General features: G+C 37.6%; 1 protein-coding gene across 3 annotated transcripts in view; it reads right to left on the bottom strand.

Annotated features, from left to right (window-relative positions):
- The window catches only part of PCCA (propionyl-CoA carboxylase subunit alpha), a 382460-nt gene that overhangs the window by 172484 nt on the left and 182782 nt on the right, over positions 1-27194 (bottom strand). For all 3 annotated transcript variants that reach the window (XM_059685039.1, XM_059685040.1, XM_059685041.1), the window contains exons 13-15: positions 6415-6558; positions 4986-5060; positions 805-873 (exon numbers count right to left, since the gene is read on the bottom strand). In XM_059685039.1, coding sequence (XP_059541022.1) covers positions 805-873; positions 4986-5060; positions 6415-6558 — 288 coding nt within the window. The remainder of the gene's footprint in view (positions 1-804; positions 874-4985; positions 5061-6414; positions 6559-27194) is intronic.

The raw sequence follows: 27194 nt of genomic DNA, 5'->3' as shown, positions 1-27194 counted from the left end.
AAACAAAATACCTAAAGTTTATTTAAACAAGTGAAAAAAAAGGAAAATATGGTTTGTTTACTGCAACTACATTAAAAGTCCCCCAAAATAGGGAGAAAAAACATCTTGAGAAAGATTTATAATAAAGAAGTCATTCTTTAATACAAGTCTAAAAGTTTAGAAAAAATAGAATTTCCTCAATAAAACCCACAATTTTAACAACAGTGGTCAAAATTTTACATTTTATAAGATCTTAAAATTCTGAAGATTTTAAAAATTTAAAGATTTAAGTAGAGCTAATTTATTTCGGAAAGTCCAATTTAAAAGACAGGCAGGCAAAAAAGAAATCTTATACTTTACATACAATTTAATTATGTGAAACCTACAAAATTTGTGATTTATAAAAATTGAAGAGAAAAGGTAAAAAGTACTCTGACAAACACAGCCTATCACCCAAACTCTTTGACATCACCTGCCATTTTTAGTTTTATTGCAGGCAATTTTCAGGAATGGCCAGAAAACACCCTAACTCCTTCTCACTGCAATAGGCTGGGTTGGTGTCACTGGTTAGATAAGTCTGTTATTGGCTGGTAGTAGTTTGATTTGAGTTGATGGGGGAAGAAGGGGTGTTGGAAACTAACATGATATTGAATTTCTCTCTTCAAAGAAAATCTGTTCTGCTTTTACTTTTCCATCAGTACACAAGTCCTTATTTAATTATAGCAGAACTGATTCAGATAAAGAACCAATTTCTAACTTCTTAATTAAATAGGTCTATTGCCCTTCAGAATAAAATTGAAAGAAGCCATTAAAAATTGAACTAACTTTGGAAATCATTGGATCATAGTAAATGCTAATATCACTTCCTGGTTGGATACCGCTGTCAACCCGGACCTGGAAGACAGAAAAAAATGAAAGTAACTTCATATTGTACACATGTTTCTAACAACAAGTTTAATTTCCATGGAACAGATGGATAATTTCAATCTCGACATTTAGCTTCTGGAAAATAGAACAACAATATAGAAATATATAGAGACCAAATTATCTTGGTCTGTCAATATTCAGTCATACATATTTTTGTTTTCCCACTAAATGAAGAAACTAAGAAAAAAGGGGTTGGGGAGAGAAGCATTTCTACATCACTACCCTGCTATGCGTTTGTAGCTATTTGATGGTGTCTCCAACTGAAGCATAGCATGAATGATGCCCTCACTGCAGCGTCTGAGAGTTCCAGTGAGGACCCCACTCAAGCCATGCAGCAGGACTTGGGGGCTCAGCTCATCAGCCCCACAGGAAAGCTGGTTCTGAGCCTTTCATGTCTGCAACACTTTCCTTTTTTGCCTCACCCTCTCAACTGTAAAACACTTTTTTTCTCTTACTGTTAGTCCCCTGAGACTTTACTGTTTACACAGCTTTTTTCATGGCTTTGCTTTGTAAGGACACAGCCCCAATTAGAGTTCTGATTTTGTGATTTTCATGGGGGGTGGGGAGGAAAAGTACAAGTTCAAAAAATTCTTTTGAAGAGCCTGATTGCTGTTAACCAGCCAACAAGTTAGTACATCGCTGATTCTTGTTTTCATCTCCCAGTTTGATATCAGCAATAAGGCACAGAGGTTAGCCATGTAAAACTTTTTAAATGAGCAGTTGCTGAGGATGAAATAGTTATTAAATTATGGTGCCTAAGTTTAGGAATCTGAAGTATTTAAAAGCTAATCAAAATACTTAAGACTGTCAAGCATGTCCTAGGGGTCTTGAAGATGGAAGAATTTAATCGAAGCTGCAAGAACAGCAGGACTTTGATGCCCAACATTGTAAAGGGGTGGGAAGAGAGAAGCGGAAGCTCCTCACCTGTGGGAAGAAGCCTTCCTAATAAACAGCAGCTCATCTGTCTGCAGCAAGACAGAAAAAGGTCAACTCAGCGGCTGTTCGGCCTTTAATATTTTAATTTAGGCAATTATCAAGGGACCACATGTAGAACCTCTTGTCTAGGATATCCACATGAGGGTATGATGATGGCTTTATTATATAGTGACATCAAAAGAGAAAGCACGGCTTCATCCCCTTAAAAAAGTCACACTGTTATTATTCTCTTTGTAAGGTTTTAGAAGATAACATTATAACTAACCCAGAGTACTTTTATTCCTGTATTTGTAAAACACAAAAATTTTCTTTGCATTCACATTCATATAGGAAAACCTTAATGTTAAATGAAAGTCAATTGGGGCACTTAAAAAATATACTTGGCTTTCTATTTTCTGAAAACATACTTTAGGACATAAACTGAAGTTCTATGAAATTCACAAGCAGTGTTTATTAAAACTAGAAAAGAATTAACGGGACAGCTGTAAAAGCAATAAAATCATAATCTACCTTCTACCCACATTTAAATAGCCCCAAAATGGCAACTGGTAATCAAATTATATATCAGAAAAGACATCTCTTAACTGGCAATTTCTTAATTTGAGTGGCAAAAAGTTAAAGAGCTAATTTTACCACCATGTATTATTTAAAACCTTAGCACACTTGCTAAAGCTGTATTTAAAATTGAAATTGGTACAAATTCTAAAACTTTTTTTACTTTAAACATATTCTATTATTTGCTACATAAAGTGCTATAAAGCCAGTGTGGAACTTTGATGTTCAACCCACTGAAAAATAAAAGGCAATAAAGAATATTTATTACATTCTCCTCTAGTTCATAACTTAAAAGTTTAGTTGCCTTGAATAATAGCATCCCAAGAGTTAGGTCACGTAGGGCCCTCAAATATAATTTTGTCTTTGTTATTTATTAAAATTATAATTACAGAAGGTTATATCATTTTCCTTTAAAAATAAGTAGGGTAATATCAAAATGTATTATATATAATCAACACATATCTTTGTATAAGCAAATCAACATTACCAAAAAAGAAAACTCCCACTTATAATTTACTGCTTTTGCATATTTTTTCAAATAATAACCAGCTTTCTAAAATGCCTAACAATGAATTAAAAGTCAAATCAAGTCTCCATTCCTTCAAGTGAAACAAAGGCTATACAAAAGAATATATTTAGCTTTTACACTAAAAGCTTTAAGAACAAAGTTAGATAAAATTATTCACAAATTTCTGAGCAGAACAAAATTGCAGTCTGAAAAGAACAAATTTATAAAATACGGTGGCCAAAGACAAAAAGAAAGTCTTCATATTTGCCATATAAATAAATTTTAGGCCTAAAGAAGCATGTGAAAAGTACAAACCGTACTTTAACTCTGAAGTTTATATTCTTTTGTCCAAAATGGTAAGAGACACAAAGGATTTCCTATGTTAAAAATGACTGATCTACTTTAAGAAGGCAAGAAGGGGAACACCCAAGCACCCATATAGGAGAGCCTCAAACCACTGCTCAGAAACCTCTGGCATCATTTAAATGTCTCTCCTCCGTACCAACAGTGGCCCCGTCTCCCACCCTTCACTCCCGATTCACCTCTCCCCCTCAACACAACTCCCAGCCCACCATGTCTACCTGACAAGTGACAGCCCAAGCTGATTAAATGCTTCCAAGGAAGGGGAATCGTGGGCCTCCATGACAGGCCAAAAGTGATCACCATGGAGATACATAATTACAGCTGTCAACGCATCTACTGTCCTGCTGACATCAATTTGATTGCTCCCAGCAATAATGATAGACAAAGCTTAGTGTGCACTCTCCCGCACCCAATCACTTTATCTATTCCTTGGTCCATTTAGCTGACATGCAACATTCACGCAAGCAAATAACAGCAGTAAGCAGAACATTTAAGGCATTTTAATTGTTTTTTCTTTCTATGGATGGCTCACAACCACAAATGTTATTACATAAAACTCCTGCTGCAGCATTAATTGAAGAAAGATTTGGAGGGACAAAGACCGTAGGGGGTATAGTTTGTCCATTATCACTTATACTTTCAACAGGTCTCACGTTCGAAAATTGCAAATTGCAAAAACTTGCGAGGGCAAAATGTTTGACATCCTGCTAGCTATTACAACATGGTGAAAACTTCTAACAACTAGAGTTATCATTACGAATTCTTACTTAATACTTTTTGTTTGATTAAAAAAAATGTTTAGATGTGTCCCCATAATACTTGTTTTCTCATCTGCTATTTAACATCACATAATGCCTGTTAAATCTTTACAATTTTTTTTCTGCCTTCAGGCTTTGAACACAGCATGGAGTCTTCGACCCTAGAAAGGGTCAAGTCCCTTTAGAAAGCACATGGGCAAAAACAATTTTAAAAGTGAAATAAATCATATATCCAATAACATCTTCAAATTTAGAATTCTTCCTGTAATCTTTCACCATCTTCATGCCAGTAATCAAACTGAATAATCATATTCACAGATGGTACAGCCTTGTCACACACCAGCTAACACCATGTCATATATATGTGCACTTATTACCTTGATTAAAAGAAGGGTATGTCCTTGTTCTTTTTATGCAATAAAAACTATTTAAAGAACTATTAAATATAGAAGAACAATGGAATAAAGTAGACAGTGATCATTTTTCTTTCACTGGTGTAAATAATATGTATTTAAAGTCAGTGACATCCAAAATGAGGTAGCTTGTTTTCCTTAATCCATTTCAATTAACAAGCTGATTTTGGGCTTGAATTTCCTGACATCTGACTATATAGGGAAGCTGAATTATTGAAAAGGTTAAATTGTAACAGAAAAGTCATTTCCCATTCTTAGGATTCCATGCTCTATTAATTACAATTTTTGAAAGAATTACGAACATTGTAAACTATTATTTATTTAGATTAGAAGTCAGATGTTTCCAGACTTCCCCTGTCAAATGGATTCTGACTTCCTGCACATTATAAAGTACAAAATATAAAAAATAAAAAAAAATTGTAATTCCCCATGAATTTCACTTTTCCTTCAATTTACACCCGTTGGTGTTGACATGCTTTAACATAAAAGTATGACATAAATCAAGATTTTTAAGCCTTCACTTGGTATTACAGTTTAATGACTTACACCAGGTAGATGTATTGGTTCTTGGTACTGAGACAATCTCCCAATAGACGGTAAACCAAAAGACTTGTAGGGGTCCTGAAAGTTCAAAGGAAAGGAAGCACAGTCTTTGAAATACAGATGAGCACAAGGTTAAATATTTACACAATGAAGAAGCATTTATAGGTCTATTTTTCCATACACAGTACTTATCAAGTCACAGATTTCAGAATATTACTGTCTTATACTCACTCTAGACAACTTAGGAGTATAAAAATCAAACAGAACTGTAAGCAGAATTTAGCCTAACCTTGATTATACTTTATTGAAATTGGTAAAATTCCAACTTTTTAATAAATCTTCTTAGAAGGCCTTGGGCAAAAATAAAATAACTTAGGCGTTACATCAAAACACACTCAAGTTCAGAACAACAAAAGTAGTAGACTAAAGATATTTGTTTTTCTCACTCTCAGAACAGCTCACATATGGTAAAATCTGATAATTTTGTTCTTTAAATAAAGACCTGAAAAGCAGCTTTGTACATGGTAGTAGATATGTGCTCAACTATAAATAACTTAGATCATCAGGATAAAAATTACATAAATTCAGTGTCATAACAAGAAGGAAGGATAACACTTAAAATATAATAAAAAAGCTTGAACAATAACCAAGCCACAACGTATTTCTCAAGATCCTTAAACAACACTTCCAAACAACTTCTGTATTCTTAAACTCCGATATTGCTGATTTATTTTTTATTTCGACTGACAGGCTTCATGTCTAAAAGTAAAAGGCAGTATGTTTTCTTACATTCCAGTTTTAATAATCTGAAAACAGCATTTTCAGACATTGATTGCTTTATCTGATTTATAGTTATCTTTATAAAATAAGGTGAGAGTACTGAACTGAGTGTTTATGAGTAAAATTAAAATTATGAAGGAAAAGTTTTATCAAAAGCTTTGCAACTTAAATTGCAATTATTACTTTCATGTAATCATAAGGAATGAACTTTTTAGGAAAAAAAACTGTTGAAAAATTTTAAGTAAATATTGAATTAACAACTAATGTGTGCACAGGGTAAGCTCTTAAAAATATGGAAATAAATACTGCAGTTTATTTCGAATATGGTTTGAAACAAGCAAACAAACAAATAAACAAACCCAAGGTCCACTGAAGCATAAGAATATTAAATGCTTTGTTGCCCCTTAAACTGATTGGTAGCTATTTTTCCATCTAGGAAAAATACATGAACATTAATTAAACTCAATCCTTTTAAAATATTTTGAATTATGTCACAATTATCTAACCTTATTTTCTGGTTCAATTCTGGATTACATAATCAAATACTTGACACAGATTATAAAATCCTAACTTTACTTTGTTATTTAACTATACCTAGGGTCTCATGACTCAGATACAACCACCCTCCTTCCTCCCAACATCATTCATTTACCTCAGCATACACCCGACATTCAACTGCCCAGCCGTTGATGGGAATATCAGCTTGTTTGTGCCTGAGAGGGTAACCCTTGGCAACACGGATCATTTCTTGGACTAGGTCCAGGCCAGTAATGCATTCTGTGACAGGATGCTCAACCTGCAAGGCCAAGATCTGCCAGTCAATAGGTGTAGGAAAAGGTAAATAAATAGAAATAAGCAAGAACAAGCCCAATAGTTTCTGGGTAAAATAATGTCAATTACATTTAATCATATTTGACTAAAAACTGAGAGATTGAAATTAAATAATAAACACAATAGCATGCAAAAGTATGATAGAAAAACTAACAACTAGAAAGTATTTGTAAACTATCTGTATCACTTTTCCCAGTTTTTAACTAGAAGTGGTCCAGCAATGTTTAACACTTTAAATTTCGGTTAATTCATAACCAAAAATAACACATTTAACTGCAGTCCTCAATGTGGCTGATAATCAACCTATTCTGCTACATTTAGCATGGCATCTACAGAGGCAGATTATGATTTTCCAAAGCACTAGTCCAGCCTAAGTCTCACCCACTTGCATGCTTTCACTAACCTGTCCTGACAGGCAACCCGATTAGCGTACTCTTACATCAATGCAGTGTAGCAGAAAGCAGCAGATGGATCCTGCAGGTTGTTTTCCCTCCAGACCTACGTGGGGAGTGCTTAGCATGCACAACAGCAAAACTGAGCCAGTGAAATCACTCTGCTCTCTCAGCAAATTGCTGGTAACTACCTTGGATGATGCTGTCATGGGGATCCCTGGCCTTCCACACTAACACATGGGATACACATGTACAAAAACATGCACTGACAGAGAGGGATACTAACAGGGATACACACCATTGTAAATCTGATCAATAGCTTACAAGTTCCTAAACGGAACTGGGCTAAATAAAGCCACTTATGGCACCGTTAAAGAACAGATCATCTGTCTCTCACCTAAAGCCTTGAATAAGTTTGAAAATGTTAAATATCTGCTGCTTTGATATCAATTTCTTTTCTCATAAAAATTAAGTATGTTCTAAACGCACTTCACAATAGTTTCTTTTCCATGATGTTGTATTTCATACACTCTGACACGGGAAAAGGTCAGTGAACAAACGAATTGTCTTCCCATCTTCAACTACACTAATTGAAGGACAGGATTTAGTCATTATAATAATCCTGAAGCTTATCATAAGCAAACAATGCCATGGTCTTCAAAAAAAAAAAAAGCTTTGTAAAAATAAACAGATGGCATCCATAATTAGCTCTGTGTGTGTTATGAGTTTGTTTACAGTTTCAACAACATTTTAAGACATTTTGACATAATTTTAATGACAAATCATCACTAAAATAAGCATCTAACCTTTGTAAAATAAATGCAGCACTAAATAAAGATCTTTTTAGATAGTATAAAATATATTTTTGAAAAGCAAATTATGGTTTTGTGAGAAATAAGATTCTATAGTATAAATAAGAAAAAATGTAAAGCCTCTCTATTATTGATAGAAACAAATTTTATGTGAGAAAGCATCACTCCACTCTAAGTATTCAAGAGGTGAACCTACTATGTACCAAGGGCTTTATATTAATCCTATTGACACATCTCTGTTAAGTGAGAAAATAATTTTAAGAACTAAGTGAATGACAATTTCATCTTTCTACGCCTATTGCCCAGAAAGTACATACTATACACTAGGCAATCCTATCTAATAAGGAGGGACTATGCTAATTGACCCTCAGGCCATCGCAAAGATGGTGGCACCCACAGCCAATAAGGAGGGAATGTGCTCATTGCTGCCACGCCCTCAAAGATGGTGGCGCCCACAGCCACAAGATGCCGGTGCCCAGTCCCCTCAGTCTTACCGGGGTGGCAGGCGTGCGGCTGCTCCACGTGCCTGCCTCCAGAGACCCCCAGTCCCCTCAGCCCCCCAGCCGCCCAGGGCAGGTCCAAGGCTCAGATAATCAGGGCCAGCTGAGGCTTGTGCTGCCTGCAGTGGCAGCAGCAGAAGTGTGATGGGGCGTCGCCTTCCCTTGATCGCCGGGTCACCTCCCGCCCCTGAGGGCTCCCGGACTGTGAGAGGAGGCACGCTGGGCTGAGGGGCACCCCCTCCAGTGCATGAATTTTCATGCTCCAGGCTTCTAGTTAAATATAAAATGAATGAGTGAATGGACAGCAAATGGAGAGACATGCCTATTACAAATGGTGGAGGTAGGGCCAGAATTTTTGTCCCTCCCAGCATGTTCTGACCTTCCTGATCTTCCTCATGGAAAAATGTATGTGAAAGCATGTAATAAATATAATCAGCTAGATAATTATGTGCTGTTATCCTTTACAAAGCATCAACACTAATAAAAGAGAAAAATGGTAATTGGCGTACGACGATACCCTTTTCATTGGCTAATCAGGGCTATATGCAAATTAACTGCCAACTAAGATTGGCAGTTAACTGCCAACAAGATGGCGGTTAATTTGCATATGTAGGCACAATGCAGGGAGGCAAAAGGGAAAGCAGGAAGAAGCCCCCTGCCACTGACAGTGATCGGAAACCCAGGGGGGAGCTAAGAGCTGGGGGGCAGGGCAAAGGCGGCCCTGGGGCCGCCTTTGCCCTGCCCCCCAGCCATGATCGGAGAATCAGGAGCCTTTGCCGCCCTGGCCAGTGATAGCAGGAAGTAGAGGTGGAGCCAGTGATGGGAGCTGGGCACGGTCGAAGCTGGCAGTCCCAGGAGCTAGGGGTCCCTTGCCTGGGCCTAAAGCGGAGCCCACGATCGCGGGGCCGCTGCAGCTGTGGGTCCCCGCTGCCCAAGCCGGATGCCTCAGCCAGAGGCCTCAGGCCTGGTCAAGGGGCCGATCCGGTGATTGGTGATCGGAGGGTGATGAGGGTCAACTCCTCTGGCCGAGGCATCAGGCCTGGGCGGGGGGCTGAGCCGGGGATTGGGGGGATATGATGGCCCCCTTGCCCAGGCCTGAAGCCTGCGTCAGAGGCGTCAGGCTTGGGCGGGTGGTGGAGCAAGCGATCAGAGGGAGATGGGGGTCCCCTGCCCAGGCATGATTCCTGGGCCAGAGGCCTCAGGCCTGGGCGGGGGCCAGAGCCAGTGATCAGGGGGAGATGGGGGTCCCCTGTCCAAGCCTGACACCTCTGGCGGAGGCGTCAGGCCTGGGCAAGGGGCCGATCAGGTGATCGGAGGGTGATGGGGGTCTACGCCTCTGGCCGAGGCATCAGGCCTGGGCAAGGGGAAGAGCCAGCAATCGGAGGGGTCTGGGGGTCTCCTGCCCAGGCCTGATGCCTGGGCCAGAGGCGTCAGGCTTGGGCGGGGGGCAGAACCAGTGATGGGGGGAAATGAGGGTCCCCTGCCCAGGCCTGACGCCTCTGTCAGAGGCGTCAGGCCTGGGCAAGGGGCCGATCCTGCGATTGGAAGGTGATGGGGGTCAACGCCTGAGGGCTCCCAGTATGTGAGAGGGGGCAGGCTGGGCTGAGGGACACTCCCCCCCCCCCACACACCCAGTGCACGAATTTCGTGCACCGGGCCCCTAGTATTATTATAAACGTTTAAAGAACAAAATTAATTATAAAGCTCTGTTTTACCTTAGAAGGCCTCTTAATAAGTGTGTAGAAAAAAAGTACATTGGACCCATGAATGGAATACAAAAATGGATCCACTTTAACCCAACAGAGTTATATAACAGAAACATAACAACATTTTACAATCTAAATTAGTGAGCTGCAAGTATTTCAAAATAAAGTTAAGCCGAAACTGGTTTGGCTCAGTGGATAGAGCATCGGCCTGCGGACTGAAGGGTCTCAGGTTCGATTCCGGTCAGGGGCATGTACCTGGGTTGCGGGCACATCCCCAGTAGGAGATGTGCAGGAGGCAGCTGATCGATGTTTCTCTCTCATCGATGTTTCTAACTCTCTGTCTCTCTCCCTTCCTCTCTGTGAAAAATCAATAAAATGTATTTTAAAAAAAATAAAGTTAAGTAGATAACAAATAATAACTGGATACTCAAAGCAAAATCATTACCTATAGAATTTTTTTTAAATATCCACTTAGGTTCAAATATTGTTAAAGTCTACAAAACATTCTAACATGTCTAAATTTTTCAGGTAACAGAAAAATATCTTTTTAAAGTAACACAATGTTAAACCTTTTTTAAAAGAAATTTTTCTAAATACATTTTAATACAATTCCAAAGTTATTAAACAGGAGATATGAAATATTTTCTGTACACCCTGTATTATTATTTTCAGGGATCTTATAAGTGCAACATTGCTTAGATAAACAATTTAGACTTCCCATCCCTGAGAACTTAGAAATAGTTTCCCTCTGCAAGTTGAACTCAACACTTTAGACATCACAATAGAGTGATACGAAAAAACAAATGGCTCCCAGGCCAAAATATTCAACAATAGTTTTTAAAATATCTTTCCAGAAGAAGGGAGGAAGAAGGGAAAATCAATAGAAAGTGAAAGTGGCTAACTGGGACAAAAGGTTATATAAAAAGAAAACAGAGTCAAAGATGGGTGGTCTAGTAAGCCAGTAAATTCACCTTGTCCTACCTAGAAGGAGAAAAAAATCTAACTATAAAAATATGATGCTAATAAACATTTGTTCTGAAAGCTATTATGTGTGTATGTTGGGGCTGGGTGGGTTCCTGTGTCACTTCTGCCTGGGCAACACTGAGTTAACCTAAGTTAAACAGGCTTTCTTTTTAAGAAAGATTCCTCAAACTCAATCTGCCCTGGAACTCAACAAGAAAAAATATTGTATAGTACTTATTTAACCACACACCTCCTTCTTTTGCAGAGCATCTTTATGGGTTGAGAATTATATAGAACGCACTTTCAGGAAAAAAAATGCCTTAAACATTCAAAATATAAAACTGAATTTCCTTATTGTGAACCTATCCTCACCAAACACATTTTTAAAAAAATATTTTATTGATATCAGAGAGGAAGGGAGAGGGAGCTAGAAACATCATTGATAAGAGAGAATCATTGATTGGCTGCCTCCTGCATGCCCCACATGGGGGACTAAGCCCACAACCCAGGTATGTGCCCTGACCAGGGAACCAAACATGTGACCTCCTAGTTCATAGGTTGACAATCAAACCACTGAGCCATGCCGGCCGTGCCAAACACATTTTTGAGAACCTGGTTCATACATAGTTTTATTACCCAACAGAAATGTGTTCTATTTCCAAGAAACATATGAATAAAGGGATACACTAGATAGTATGATTGTACATCAAAGGTTAATATATTGACATTCTAGTATATAAATCTTGTGATTTAGTCAGCAAAAGATGAGAGAGAGAGAGAAAAAAAACATTAGTGTGAGAGAGAAGAAGAAAACAAAGGAGAGGAGGGAGGGTGAAGGGTAGGGTAGAGAGGTAAAGGAGGGAGGGAGGGAGAAAGGTAGGATAGAGAGGTAGGAGAGGAAGGGAAGGAGGGAGGAAGAGATGAAGTGAGATAGGGGGGAGGACACATGAGAAGAAAATACAAAGGAGTAAGCCTTACAAAATTAGAATTTCTGAATCCTCAAAGGCAAATTTACTGATTGGGATATATTCATCAAGGTATGCCATCCTGCAGGGTCTATTAATAGCTGATAAGTCAATTTGTACTGGCAATGCCCCATCTCACCATGAATCTTTTGTTCAAACTACAATCACCAAATGCCATGTTATGGGACAGTAATCATACTAAAGGACTAGAACAGCCGTGGGCAAACTACGGCCCGCGGGTCGGATCCGGCCCGTTTAAAATGAATAAAACTAAAAAAAAAAAAAAAAAAAAAAAAAAAGACCGTACCCATAATTTTATGTAATGATGTTTACTTTGAATTTATATTAGTTCACACAAACACTCCATCCATGCTTTTGTTCCGGCCCTCCGGTCCAGTTTAAGAACCCATTGTGGCCCTCGAGTCAAAAAGTTTGCCCACCCCTGGACTAGAATGAGTAAGCACTCTACATGCCACATTAGATGGTCACCATCAGCTAATTGCTTATAGGTCTATTTGCTATTTTAATTTATCTTTTTCATCACCATCAAGTAGTCGCTATTGTCAGTGTTTGTGTCTAGACCGTTTGTCATCCCCTCTTACTAATCTGTTGTTTCAAATGTATTTCCCAAAAAAATAAATAACTGAGCTTATCAAATGCAATGAGGTAAATTAGGTTTTGCTTCATCTCTGAGTTTTTTTAATCCACATCCAAGGATATGTTTATTAATTTGAGGAAGGGAGAAACATCTATGAAAGAGAAACATTGCTCAGTTGCCTTCTGAGCACATACCAACCAGGGATCAAACCCACTACATAGTTATGTGCCTTGACAGGGAATGGAACCCACAACTCTTTTGGTGTATGGGACGATGCTCCAAACATCTGAGCCACTTGGCCAAGGCTCACCTCTGAGTTCTTACTGTATCAAATTTCAATAGTAATGAATAATCTTTCTGCCACTGTGTTGTCATTTATCTACCTCCATGATTAAATAAATATACTCATAAATTCTGCCACTGCTACTGTAAACTTCAGCCTTAATCCTCATTAAGTAGAAACTAGGAAGTATCTAAAACTAGTGAGTGAAAGTATAGATATTTCCAGAATCTCAAAGTATATCCATATAAAATACCTTATTAATGACAAAGGGAAAAATAGTAACTGCAGTGGAGAAATGGGAGACACACCATCCTAACCAAGCCAACGCCACCGGTAATGGGATAGACATCACCAGTCTCCTATGTGATGCCCACAGCTAGACAATAACATTTCTGAGGGATTCTTGCCCAAAATGCATAACCTGAATATAATCATGAGAAAAGAGATAAATGTAAAATGAAAGACTTTCTTTAAAATAAATTTCCTGTGCTAATAAGAAGGGACAAAAAATGACTGACTAAGTAATGTTCCAGATGGAGAGAAAATAAAGAGTTAGGACAAGTAAATGGAATGCAGGAACCTGAAACAAATTTTCTTTTACTATAAAAAACTAATGAGATAATTGGTGAAATCTGAATATGATCCACAGATTAAATGGCAGTAATATATCACTGTTAACATCTTAATTTTGCTAATGTAAAAGAATTGTCTTGATTTTAGGAAATAAAGACCTATTTAGGAGACAGGAGCACCAGGCTTAAAATTTACTCAGAAATGCTTCAGGTAAAGAAGACAGACGTAGATATATAGATACAGATACAGATATAAGGATAAAGCAAATGTAAATGCTACTGAAAGGTGTTCAAACATTCTTTGTGATATTTTGAAATTTGCAGTTTGCTGAAATGCACATTCTGTACATCTGAAATAACTTCAAAATAAAAGTTCATAAAAATTAAAGCAATGCCATTAGTTTTGGTTTTCATTTTATAAAAATTTTTTAAATAAAGAAAACTGACTTGATCAACATTCTTTACTTTTCAATCAAAATATTCCCATTGTGTTAAATGAAAATAATCAGCAGATAATCAAGCAGATAATTTATTCAATATATTACCTCTGACTTAAATTTTTAAATATTTTATTGTGTTACTTTCCTAGTAATCCCTAAAATTTTAATAGGTGACTTGGTAACAGACAAGTACTCCTCAAACGAAACAGTATTTAATTGCATACTTAACTTCAAATGAAAATTAACATTGAGGGCAGTTTAAAAGAGGAAAGTTACAAAGAGTGTGGAGAGAAGTCATATTGATGAAATATGTGTTACCGTGGACATTGGGGGGGGGGTGATAAAAATATTCAAAGTTCCTTAAATGGAGAGATATTTGGTTGTAATTATTTTTCAAATGGTGAGCAGTGGGCCAATTGCTTAGTCAAAACAGAAGCTGTCCCCAAAAGTGGAGTCTCATTGTGCATACCATAACCAACATCTCTGCACGGCACTAAAATTTACAAATCCCTCCATATGTGCAAACTTGTTTCTCAACACTCCATTGTCACTTTTCAAAGATACAGGAGGCATAAAGTGAGTAAATATTAAGCAGTACTAATATTTAAATGTTATTTTTTAAGTTAATAAAATTTTAGGTAACATCTTTATTAAATAGATCAAGTCTAAACTGACATAGTACGAAGAGTTAGTTGGTAAAAGCTATCTTTTGTAAGCAGAACTTATTTGATTCAACTCAGCAAAGCAGCTGAGATAATTACACAATAGGTGTAATTATCTGTTGAAATATGAGGAAATTGCCCTGTTACCCAAAATTGAGTTTCATATGGCATTTGGCATAACAGCTAGCTTTTTAGTTTGTTATTTCAGCCCAAAAGGATAACTGATGTCATTATTTTTGGTTCTGCTTTTTTGGTTCAGAGAGATTCTTTGTCCAGAATAGAATCTAACATGTACCTATTAAAATTCTAAAGCTTTACCTCCTGAGAATACAGGGTTTCAAAATAAAGATCTAAAGTTATTAGATTTTGATCCACAGAATTCAAAGATAAAAAGCATGTTGGGAAATTGGCCCCAACTCACCTTGAAAATAATGGCTATATTAAAGAGTGGCTATGCAACAGAACTAATTCTACTATAACTAGAGGCCCAGTGCGCGATATTGCATGGCCCCACCCACCTGCGTGTGCCCCCCCACCCCCACCGCTCCACTGACTTGCAGCCCCCCAACATGCCCGCTGCGCTCACACCTATGCTTGCAGCCATGCTCACAGCCACGCTGTCTCGTCCTGCCCACCAGCCTGACAGCTGCCAGCCTTGCTGCGATCAGAGTCTGTGGGCCGCAGGGGAGAGCCCAAGAGGTGCTCCATGCACCTCATGGTGACCAGTAATTTGGTCATTTTGGTCGTGATGCCTCTTGGCCTTTTATTATTATGAAGTTTCCCTGTTGACCCCAAAACAAATAATAAACTGAAGAGAAGAGAAGAGAACTGTTATGGGCTGAAATGTGTGCTCCGCCACCACCGCACCCCTCCCCCGCCATTCACATATTGAAGTCCTAATCCCTAGTACTTCAGAATATAACTAATATTTCGAGATAGGGTCTTTAAAGAGGCAATTAAATTAAAATGAAGCAAATAGGGTGGGTCCTAATCCAATATGACTGGTATCCTTAGAAAACATCAGGACACAGACAGTAGAGATAAAAGACTATGTGAAAACACAAAAAGACAGCCATCTGCAAGCCAAAAACAGAGGCCTCCAGTAGAAATCAATCCTGCCAACACTTTAATTTTAGACTTCTAGCCTCCACAACTGTGAGGAAAAAAATATCTGTCGTTTAATCCATCCAGTCTATGGTATGTCTTACAGCAGCCCTAGGAAACTAGCACAGGAACAAATTTGAAAAATTAAAACTAGGTAAGAGTCCAGAACTCAAAGACACCAAAATAGTTTACAATATGCTTTTTCTTTTATCCTCACCCAAAGATATGTTTATTGATTTTAGGGAGAGCGGAAAGGAGAAAGGAAGAGAAACATTGATCAGTTGCCTCCCATACGCGCCCCAACCGAGAATCAAACCCTCAATCTAGGTATGAGCCCTGACCAGGAATGGAATCCCACAAACTTTTGGTGTTCAGGACAATGCTCCGACCAACTGAGCTGCCCAGCCAGGACTACAATATGCTTTAAAGCAAAAACCTAACTGAAATTTCCTGACAAGTTTACCTACTCCTTTGCTAATGTAAAAGAATTTTCTTGATTTTAGGAAATAAAGACCTATTTAGAAGACAGGAGCACCAGGCTTAAAATTTACTCAGAAATGCTTCAGGTAAAGAAGACAGACGTAGATATATAGCTACAGATATAGATATAAGGATAAAGCAAATGTAAATGCTACTGAAAGGTGTTCAAATATTCTTTGTAATATTTTGAAATTTTGCAATTTGCTGAAATGCACAATTCTGTACATCTGAAATAACTGCAAAATAAAAATTAAAGCAATGCCTTTAGAGTTTTTGTTTTTATATTATAAAACATTTTAAAATAAAGAAAACTGACTTAATCAACACTCTTTGGTCTTCAATCAAAATATTCTCATTGTGTTAAATGAAAATAATCAACTTTTTCCTTCAACTTTCTAATAAGACTCAATAAATATTACGGAAAGTATAACATACCCTTCTTTGTATTCTCAGTTTCCTAGGAGTTTTATGCCAAATATTCCAGGTTATCCTAGATCTACTTAAATCCAGCCAGTCTAATAACCCTGGCCTCTATGACTTTAAATATAATAAAAAAGGTCAAGTTCAGTCCAGATCTATAATGTCCAACATGTGAGTGGATAAGTAAAACATGATATCCATGCAATGAAATAGTATTCAGCAATAAAAAAGAATGAACGACTGAAACACACTACAGTATAAATAAACCTAAAAAACATGCTAAGAAAAAGAAGTCATTCACAAAATACCACACATTATGACTTAATTTACATAAAATGTCTAGACAAGGCAAATCTTTAGAAACAGAAAGTAAATTAATGGTTGCCTGGGATGGGGATAAAAAAAGAGAGTGACTATAAATGTGCAGAGGGATCTTCATGGGGTGCTGGAAATGATCTACAATTGTATTCTGCTGTTAGTAGCACAGCCCTATACATTTATGAAAACTCACTGAGTGACTTGTTGCCTTAGTCTGAAAGGGCTGCTATAACAGAATCATATAAATTGAGTGGCTTACAAGTAACGGAAATTTTTCTCTTATAGCTCTGGGAAGTCCAAAATCAAGATGCCAGCCGATTCAGTGTCTGTTGGGAGCCACTTCCTAGTTCATAGACATCAGTCCTCTTACTGTGTCCTCACCTGGTAGCCGAGGGATGGTTGTTCTCTGGGGCCTCTTTTATAAGGGCACAAATCCCATTCATGCGGGCCATAACTTCATAACCTCATCACCACCCAAAGTCCCCACCCCTAAATATCATCACATGGGGTGGGGGGGGGATTATTGGGGGAGATATGTTTTAACATATGAATTTTGGAGGGAAGGGATACAAACATTCAGTTTACTGTATTTGTATATTTAAAATGGGTGAATGTTATGAAATCCAAATTACACCACAATAAAAGCTTTTTTTCAATACGTTAATACAGAGTTATTTCCATTTATTCAAATTTTCGTGAAATTTAGCTCCTATGTACTCATTGGTTCTCAGGAAGCTACTGAAAGATATACTCCAGGGGTAAAAAAGGGAATAAACCAGCTGTGTTTAAGACAGAAATCCAGGTCAAAAAAAGAAAAAAATATTAACCAATGTCACCTCAATAATATGTATGCATGCATACAAGCATAACCCATGGACACAGACTTGAGGGCATGTGCTGGGGGGTGGGAGTGGTCGGGGAGAGGTCAATGGGGGGAAAAGGAGACGTAATAAGTACTTTCAAGAATAAAGAATTTAAATTAAAAAAAGAAAAAAGGAAGGAAGGAAGGAAGGAAGGAAGGAAATAAATCCAGGAGAAAAGAAATCCAAACAAGAAAAGAAAAGGAAATCCTCAGACAAGAAGAGTACATCTCAGCTAGAAAGCCAAGATGCAAATGGAGACAGCAACCAGCCTAGACTACTAGTATAGCAGATCAAAGGGAGCTAGGATTTCTACAGAATGGTGTGTGACAGAAAACTCAATGTGTTCGGATATAATGAAATACAGGGCAAGTCTGTAGATAAAGCAGTGATAAACATATGGAAAATTAAGCCCCACCACCTCATAAAACTAAATAAAACAGACAACTTCTAGCTACAGAGAAAACAAAATGGTGTAGGAAATGAAAGTAATCTTAGGTGACAACATGGACCACTGTGAACAGCATTCACACTGTGGTCATAATAAAATACAAACATTGAGCTAACCCCAAGCATGACAACAAAGTGATAAGAGAACGGGAAGTGTGCATCTGTGCAGAGTGTGGCAGGCGGGCAATGACATACGTCCACTTTCACAAAGGGAGGGCTGATAAAAAAAAAAAAAGAAAAGAAAATCCAGGACCAATATAAATGTTCCTAGTAAAAAGATATAAAAAATATTAAAAGAATCAACTAACATTCTTAAAATTGGTCACAGCCATGGAAACAGCTCCCCTGTGAGAGGAGGCCATCACCGTCCCTGCATAAAGGCAGAGACGAGCTTTCTCCCGCCTTTCCCTCCAGCACAAAACTGAAGTTCCCCACATCAATTCAAAGAGCCTCTCTCTTCCAAATGATTTCTCATTTCTCCTTTATTTCTTTGCTTTCTGTCTTTTTTTTTTTTTCTGTGAGTTTTGGTAGTTACTCAATAGTTGGTATTGGGTCAAAAAACCTGTAACATGTTAATTCAGCTGTTTCAAACCCCATAATTTTATACTCGAGTGAAAGTTCTTGAAATATAAGAATAACCTGATCAAGCATCTAAGAATTCAAAGAATACATTACCCATGGATATCTTTTAAAAATAAGTCCTTGATTAAAAAATAATAATAAAACACAAAACCTAACCATGAGGTGAATCAAAATGAAGAACTGATTAACCTAGAAGCTATAGCACTGATGACCATGAAAACAAGTTAAAATACAAAAGTAACATGAAAACACTGGGAGACTCATGCTTACAGAAAAGTAATGTTATAATAATGTAAAACTAATAATAAAAACAGCAACAATGGAAGACATAAGAAGGAAAGATAGCAGGCTTAAATATAAATAATGCCAATTTCCATTCATTTTTGCAAAAGGGAAACAATACATTCTTTCCCACCGGGATATGAAGAAATACCATGACAAAAATATAAATGGTTTTTATATTCATTTTTCTTATTAAGAACATCCTTTAGAAATTAATATCTCTGTGAAAAATTAGAAACATTTATCTAATAGTCCAGTGAATTCATCATTTTAATTTCTTTTGTTAAATGTAAATAAAATAAGCTAATTTGAAAACATCTTATGAGAAAATAAAGAGTAATGAGAAAGGAAGGAATCATCCTCTTCAATGCTACATTATAATCTATATATATATATATATATATATATATATATATATATATATATATATATATATATATATATAAAACCCTAATATGCAAATAGACCAAATGGCAGAACAACCAGTTGTTATGATGTGAGCTGGCCACCGGGGGCACGTGTGCAGAACATGGCAGGCATCGGCCGTGGCAGGATGGTGGAGCAGATGAGCAGGGGCGCCAGACCAAGGTGGGGTGCCGGTCACTGTCATCGAGGTGAGCCTCTGGTGGTTACTGAAAATTCTTTGCTCCCGGGTGCCACGGTCCCGCCAGGTGCTCGCACCCACTGCTGGTGCTGGCCCTGCTTGCACCCGCTGCCAGCAAACAGGAGGACTGGGGGCCGCGGCAGGAGGGGCCAGGCGGGGGCGCAGAGGATAGGCCAAGACCTGCCCCTGTGCCCACTGCAGCTTCGCAGCCCACAGTTCTTTTCAAGGTGCATGAATTCGTGCACTGGGCCCTAGTATATAGATGTCTAAAACAATGTGGTACTAGCACATGAATGGGGGCAAAAAAGGAAAGAAAGAAAACAGTCAAGTATGTATACATATGATAATTCAGTGTATAATAAATGTGACCTGTAATTAGTGCAGAAAAAAACTGATTATTCAGTAATGGTTGTGTCAATCAGGTAGCCATTTAAAAAATAAATACCACATGAAGTGAAAATTTCACCAGAAAAAATAAAATAAGTACTAGAAGAAAACATGGAAGAAAAATATTTAATTTATCATAGGATAGAAGAAGCTTAAGTGCATCACAATACCAAAAATGAAAAGAGATTTAAAAATTCAACTACAAGAGTAAAAATAAAAATTTTCAGCACAGGAAGAAAAAAAAACAATATACAAGAACAAAAATATAGACAACAGATAAGAGAATAACAGCTACAAATCATATCTGTTATGTTTTTATATCTATACTAGAGGCCCAGTGCACATATTCATGCACCGGTGGGGTCCCTCAGCCTACCCTGCACCCTCTTGCAATCCAGGACCCCTCGAGAGATGTCAGAGAGCCCCTGGTCCTCGCAGGCCATACTAGATATATGACTCTAGTATGCATATAAGATCTTCAGTTAATCTCTTCCCCCTCTCTTCCCTCCCCTTCCCTCTGAGATTCATCAGTCTATTCCATGTTTCCATGCCTGTGGTTTCCACTCCTACATTGAGCACCTGCCCCCCTGGTGGTCAGTGAACGTCATAGCTACCGACCGGCCGCTTGGCCAGTCGCTTAGGCTTTATATGTATGGATTTATTTGTTAATCCTATCAGGAAACAAAAGCTTCAGGAAGAAATCAAATAAATGTAGGTGATACAAATGTGGTATGGAGAGTTCCTTTTCCAATGTATCACTATTTTTTTCAAGTATTTTTTCTTTTATCTAGTATTACTAATTCTTAATATTATCATTCAATACAATAAGAAACAAAGTTATTTATGCAAAATTATATTTAATTTAGTTCATTAAAATAGCATTTGAACAAAATCATATTTTGAGTAGAGTATCTCACCTTCTAGCTAACCATCTGTCATATGCAGAAAAAAGGAAACAGGTGAGATGTGTGTGGGTGGATATATATGTGAGCTTCTACAACAGTAAGTGAATAGAGACCATTCCAAGAAAAAGAAAATCACATGGTAAAGGTACACAGAGGTCAAACTGAATGGTGCATTCAGGTAAAGGGGCCTCTCCTACCAGTAAGGCTTTAATAGGAATCTCCCAGGGGAGATTAAGGCCACAGGGAAAAGGGACTATTGATGATAAAGTATTTGAATTTTATCTTTAAGCAACCAAAAAACCAGTGACCTTAAAAACTGACAACAAGCATATAGGCTATACATAAATTCTGATCAGACTGAGAAAAATAACCTGTCAATTGAACCAAGTATTTATATACCAAACCTGGTGACTTTCTCAGTCATATATATCTTTAAGGAGAAACTCTATTATATCAAATTTTGAAACTAAGGGTCCTTATGACATTGATTAAATTTAGTTTTAAATCCTAGCTCTAAAAATCACCTTTCCCCCCTCTCCTCCCACCACACACCACCACCACCACCTCTCTCTACATACACACCAATACCACCCTCGGAGACCTAGCCTTTCCCTTGCATAAGAAACAATCCTCAAGGTAGCAGAAGACAGTAGCCTGGACCTGACTAAGGCCCACACAGTGCGTATCGCTGGCAAGCTCAAGATGACATCTTGACCTAAGTTATAAGTTATGTTTCAGTTCCTAAGTCCTAAGGTGGAATGACCTCCTCATTACTTTCTCATGAAACCAGACAGAGGGACATCAGCACAGACCTCAGAGCTGTCCTCTAGACCTGAAGAAATGATTCATTACCCTTACCTTACCTCCACCAATCAGCTTCCAGCATACCCCAACCACTAACCCACAGTATCTTGTGATTTTGCCCTGTACAACCTGCAAACTATACGCCACTGGGGAGTTGAGGCTTCTGAGCATTAGCTTCCTGCTCTCCTGGATTGCACCATTCATCAATAAAATAGCCAATCTTTCTCTACTCCAATTCTCAGCGTCTAGTGCAGCCGTGGGCAAACTACGGCCCGCGGGCCAGATCCGGCCCGTTTAAAATGAATAAAACTAAAAAAAAAAAAAAAAGACCATACCCTTTTATGTAATGATGTTTACTTTGAATTTATATTAGTTCACACAAACACTCCATCCATGCTTTTGTTCCGGCCCTCCGGTCCAGTTTAAGAACCCATTGTGGCCTACGAGTCAAAAAGTTTGCCCACCCCTGGTAGTGTTTGCCTCTGCTAGTTTCCAGTAGATGAGCTCTTTCTGTTCTCTAACAATTTTGCTCGTAAGGAAATCTAGCAAAACATGCTTCTCACATTTCTGTTACCAGGAAAAGAAAGTTTTAGTTCTGAATCTAGAAAAAGTGACAGTTCAAACAGGAAATTTTGGGAGGGTGAGGGGAGGAAATTATAGCCCTCCAGTCTCAAACGAAACACTAATGAGAGATAACATATATCTTAGAAGATAAAGAACTTGGTGAATGTGCCTTAAGCATTATAATTTAAAGTGAGTAGTGAAATTTGAAAGAGATGATCTGGTAAAAGAAATTTTCAAATATTTAAATGATATCAGAAAGAAGTCTTTGAAACATGTAAGAACTAGAGGCCCAGTACACGAAATTCATGCACTCGGAGGGCAGGTCCCTCAGCCCAACTTGTCCCTTAGGCAAGCCATCAGTCAGACATCTTTAGCGCTGCAGCAGAGGCGGAAGAGGCTCCTGCCACCGCTGCTGCACTCGCCAGCCATGAGCCCAACTTCTGCATGAGCTGTGCTCCCCCTGGGGGAGTGCACTGACCACCAGGGGGCAGCTCCTGTGTTGAGCGTCTGCCCCCTGGTAGTCAGTGCGCATCATAGTGACCGGTTGTTCCACAGTTCAGTCGATTTGCATATTAGCCTTTTACTATATAGGATGGCTTTCTAAACACTATGAAATCCTAGATTCTTCTCTCATGCCTCCATTCAGTTTTAGCCTCTGCCACCAAATATCCCCCAGCACACAAATACATTCTGAAAATGCCAAAATTCATGTCTGGTAACTGAAAGGATTACTGTCACTAAAAGTAAATACAAAAAAGAAAAGAAATATCATTAAACATTAACTAGGAGACACAAATCTATCAAAGTGTGATATAAATACAATAGAATTTAGTACTGGCAGATTTCATATGATGAAATTCTTCAATTTAAATTTTTTCCTGAAATTTATTTATAATCTTTTTTGATGATATACAACATAATTTCCTACCAAGCCATCCGAGATACAATACCTAAATGAAATTGACTGAATGCATAGAATTATTTGTTATAAAGATCAACTTTTGGGGTCCTATATCAAAACAACCATGAGACAAACTTGAAAAAACTTATAGCCTGAGATAAATGAGCCAGAAAAAAAATTTTTTTTAAAAAAGAAAAGTCACAAGAACATAGTAACAAAGTGCCCTAAAGAAGGACACTAGTTATTAATTCAATAAATTCTGATACAGTACCCAAACTAAACAATTTAGTACCTCTTTTGTCTGGAATAAAATACAAATGTTTTGCAGTCACTTCAAACTACCTTCAGATTCATATTACAAGCTATTATTCTCATCATGGCATAATAAAGTCTCCATTTTAATCAAAAACATGATTTCCCAGATAATTATCTAATTAGATAATTTAGTTATAAAGAAATACTTTTAATCAAAATTAATTTCATAAAGGGCAAAATTCCGTAACTTCTAATGACATTTACAACAGAATATAGGCTAAATAAGGAATTCCAAAAGAAAGTATCGTAAGTTTTTAGCAACCACTACTGAGTTAATTCCTACACAAACTCTATAAATAATTTATATTACTCTCAAAATGCATTTAGATAATTTCTACCACTGTGAATTAAAAAAATCAGTTCCATTATTTGATAGTTATACTTTATAATTACAAGAGGGTAATGTTTTTTAATTTTGTACACATAACATAGATTAAAATGCTTGAAATATTCATATGAAAATGGTGGACTGGTACTCACCCTTCACTCCAAACTCCTTCTAGGGTACTTACTCCCTTATTCTACAGAAGATAATAGGATAAAAACTCTATTCCCAGACTCCCTTGCAGCTGAGGTTCTCAGTGCAACTGGAAAAGATTTTGGATGTGTCAATCAAACTCAGACGCATGAGATTTGGAGGGGAAAAGTAGGGCAGCAGTGAGGCACAGGCCATCATTCTGTGGGTTTACCACTGGCAAAAATAGGTGTGAGTTTAGGAGTTTTCTGAAACAGTATTCCAACATGTAATTTACTAGTGTTCGTTGTTTTATTTTTGTTGGTTTGGGTGAGAGGTGTTAATAAGACTCGGGGCACATATTTATCTAATCCACAGGTATAATGTACCTATAAATCCATCCTCCTGGGACTTGTGGTCACAATTCTTAGGCCTAGGTAGCATTTAGGGGTGGGGTATTTTTAAAAAAATATTATCAAAACACTAAGAATATAGGGAGAAATTATCAGCCAAAATTCAACAAGGAGACATAAATCCAACACTCAATACCATTTTGACCTATAGGCATTTAACATTCCAAGAAAATACAACTACATATCTAAGCTATATTTCTGGTAGCATCGAGAAATTAAATGTACAACTAAACCACAAAGACCAGGGAGAGGACACTGATAAACCATCCTCACTTTAAGTTGAGGCCATGAAGGAATGCAACCTCAAGGTGAGTGAACTGGAATAAAACAAACCATTCTCTAGGAGTGCAGCTGGCCTTTGTGTGCCCTCAGGAGCCCAAGGAACTTCACACTTAGAATACTGTAGCCACAAATTACTACTGTTCACAGGCATGTGGCAGAAAAATTGAAAAATCTCTACACGAAAGAATCTATCATTCTAGTTTTCAATTTGTTAATAAGGACGACTTTTAAATAATCAATATACAGTTAACAATGAGAAGGCACACAAGGAACCAGACATCACAACCAAGAAGCAGGACAGACAACAGATCCCACAAAAGTCATTAGGCTTCAGATACTGAAATGAACAGACACACACTACAAAACAAATAAGTTAATTATATTCAATGTTGCGAATCTGCTGGCTGAAGTCCGGTGGTATTTGTTACAATGTTTCTTAAACTGCCCGCTCAGAGGCCTGCAGCCACAGGTGGGGAACGTTGGTTTCCTCCAACGATCCTCCGTCACTGAGGCAAGCAAGCCTCATGTTAGTTTCAAGCTGCCTGGCTGCCAGCCGCCATCTTGGCTGACAGTTAATTTGCATATCTCGCTGATTAGCCAATGAAACGGGTAGCGGTCGTACGCCAATTACCATGTTTCTCTTTTATTAGTGTAGATTATCTCCAAAGAAGCAGTTGGTAGAATGAGAGCTGAAGTCTCACTAGATATAACCAAAGACAGAAGAAGAATATCTTCAGTGAGTTGATAAAAAAATACTGAAAAACTATTCCCAGAGTAAAAACAGCTTTCATGAATGAAGATAAATTAAAGTCACTGGCTGTCAACAAAGAGTTTACTACAAGCAAACTTGTGAAATAAGGAATATATTGGTCTCTGCCCTTAGTTCCTGCTAATATTTAGTCTTTGATCCTGGTTCCTGACACAGAGTTTCTTATAATTTCTTGAGTGAGCAGAGTACCTTTAGTGCTAATGAGATAATTCTTCAGGGCTCCTGGATGGAGGTTGGTCTCTAAAAAGACTAAGCCAAAATTAAAAGCTTAGAATTTTCCATCTTACATCCATCCTCCAGAGAAAAGGAGATGGGTTGGACAATGAGTTCATAATCAATAATGCCTAGGTGATGAAGCCTCCATAAAAATTCTGGGTTTGGGAATGCATCCATAGCTAGAGTGTGGCACACTCCAATTTCATGGGGACAGAGCTTTGTGCTTGGGACTCTTCCACACCTTGCCCAATGGATCTCTGCACCTGGTTGATCATCTGTATCATTTATCATATCCTTTATACATAATAAGCCAGTAAATGTAAATAAGTATTTCTCTGAGCTCTGTGAGTTGTTCTAGCAAATGATCAGATCTGAGGAGGAGGTAGTGAGAACCCCAATTTACAGCTAGTCAGTCAGAAGAAGTACAGGTGATAACCTAGAACTTGTGACTGGCATCTTCAGTCTTGTGGGACTAAAGCATTACTTGAGGGATCTGATGCTAACTCAAGCTAGATTCAATTTAACTCCATTGAACTGTAGGACAATCAGTTAGTGGCAGAGAATTGGTCAGTATGGGAGAACACCCATGCATTTGGTGGTCAGAATTATGAGTGTGGTAGTAACGGTAGAGAGTAAAGGAAAAAACCAGAGTATTTTCCTTACAAAACATTTAAAGAAATTTCCAAGAGTAAGTAAGGAGAAAAGAAAAAGGTTAAATAAGTGGGTAGAACTAAATGAATACTAGCTATGTAATAAGAGAATGTCCTGTGATGGATAATTGCACAGTAAACCAGGAGAGGGTAAAAAAAATTAAAATATTCAAAGGTCCTTACACAGTCTAGTGTAGCAGGTGAAAAGGTACTGATTGATATCAAACTTTAATAAGATAAGGATGTATGCTGTTACATATGTATAGGTCCTACCAAAAGATTAGAAGAAGTATATACAACTCCCACACTAATACAGACACAAAATTAAATGATAAATATTGCAAAAGCAAACAAGAAGAGAAGTGAAAAACTACAGAGTTGGGGGGAAAAGATGGCATTTTTAAAGACTGTAAATTTAAACTCAAATATATAACAATTTAACATTAACTTTTTATGGAGCTAATGGTTTGGAGATAAGACAAAGATCATCACACTTGGTTAAAGAAAATTACCCACAGCTTACAGTGACACATGTAAGATATCTGAATGCAAATAGGTAGACAGTAGAAGGACAAAACAAGATATATCATGCAGAATATAACCATTGGGGCCAAAAATTATTTTGAGCCTAGACTATTAGGTTTACTTAGGAGAGGAACCACTAGGAGAGGAAGACCAAGGCCAAAAAAGAACAACAGAAAACATTCCTCAACATATTCACCAATGATACCTCTGGTAAGAGATTGATATCCAAAATTACTATTAAGAACTTATAAAACTCAGTATCAAAAACACAAACAATTTAATTTAAAAATGGGCAAAAGACCTGAATAGATATTCTCCAAAGAGGACATACACATGGACAATAGACATATGAAAAGATACTCAACATCACTAATCATCAGAAAAGTGCAACTTAAAACTACAATGAGATATCACCTCAGATAT

Source organism: Myotis daubentonii, chromosome 2 (assembly GCF_963259705.1).
Source record: "Myotis daubentonii chromosome 2, mMyoDau2.1, whole genome shotgun sequence".
NCBI lineage: Eukaryota > Metazoa > Chordata > Mammalia > Chiroptera > Vespertilionidae > Myotis > Myotis daubentonii.
This window is presented reverse-complemented; position numbering and strand designations above follow the sequence as displayed.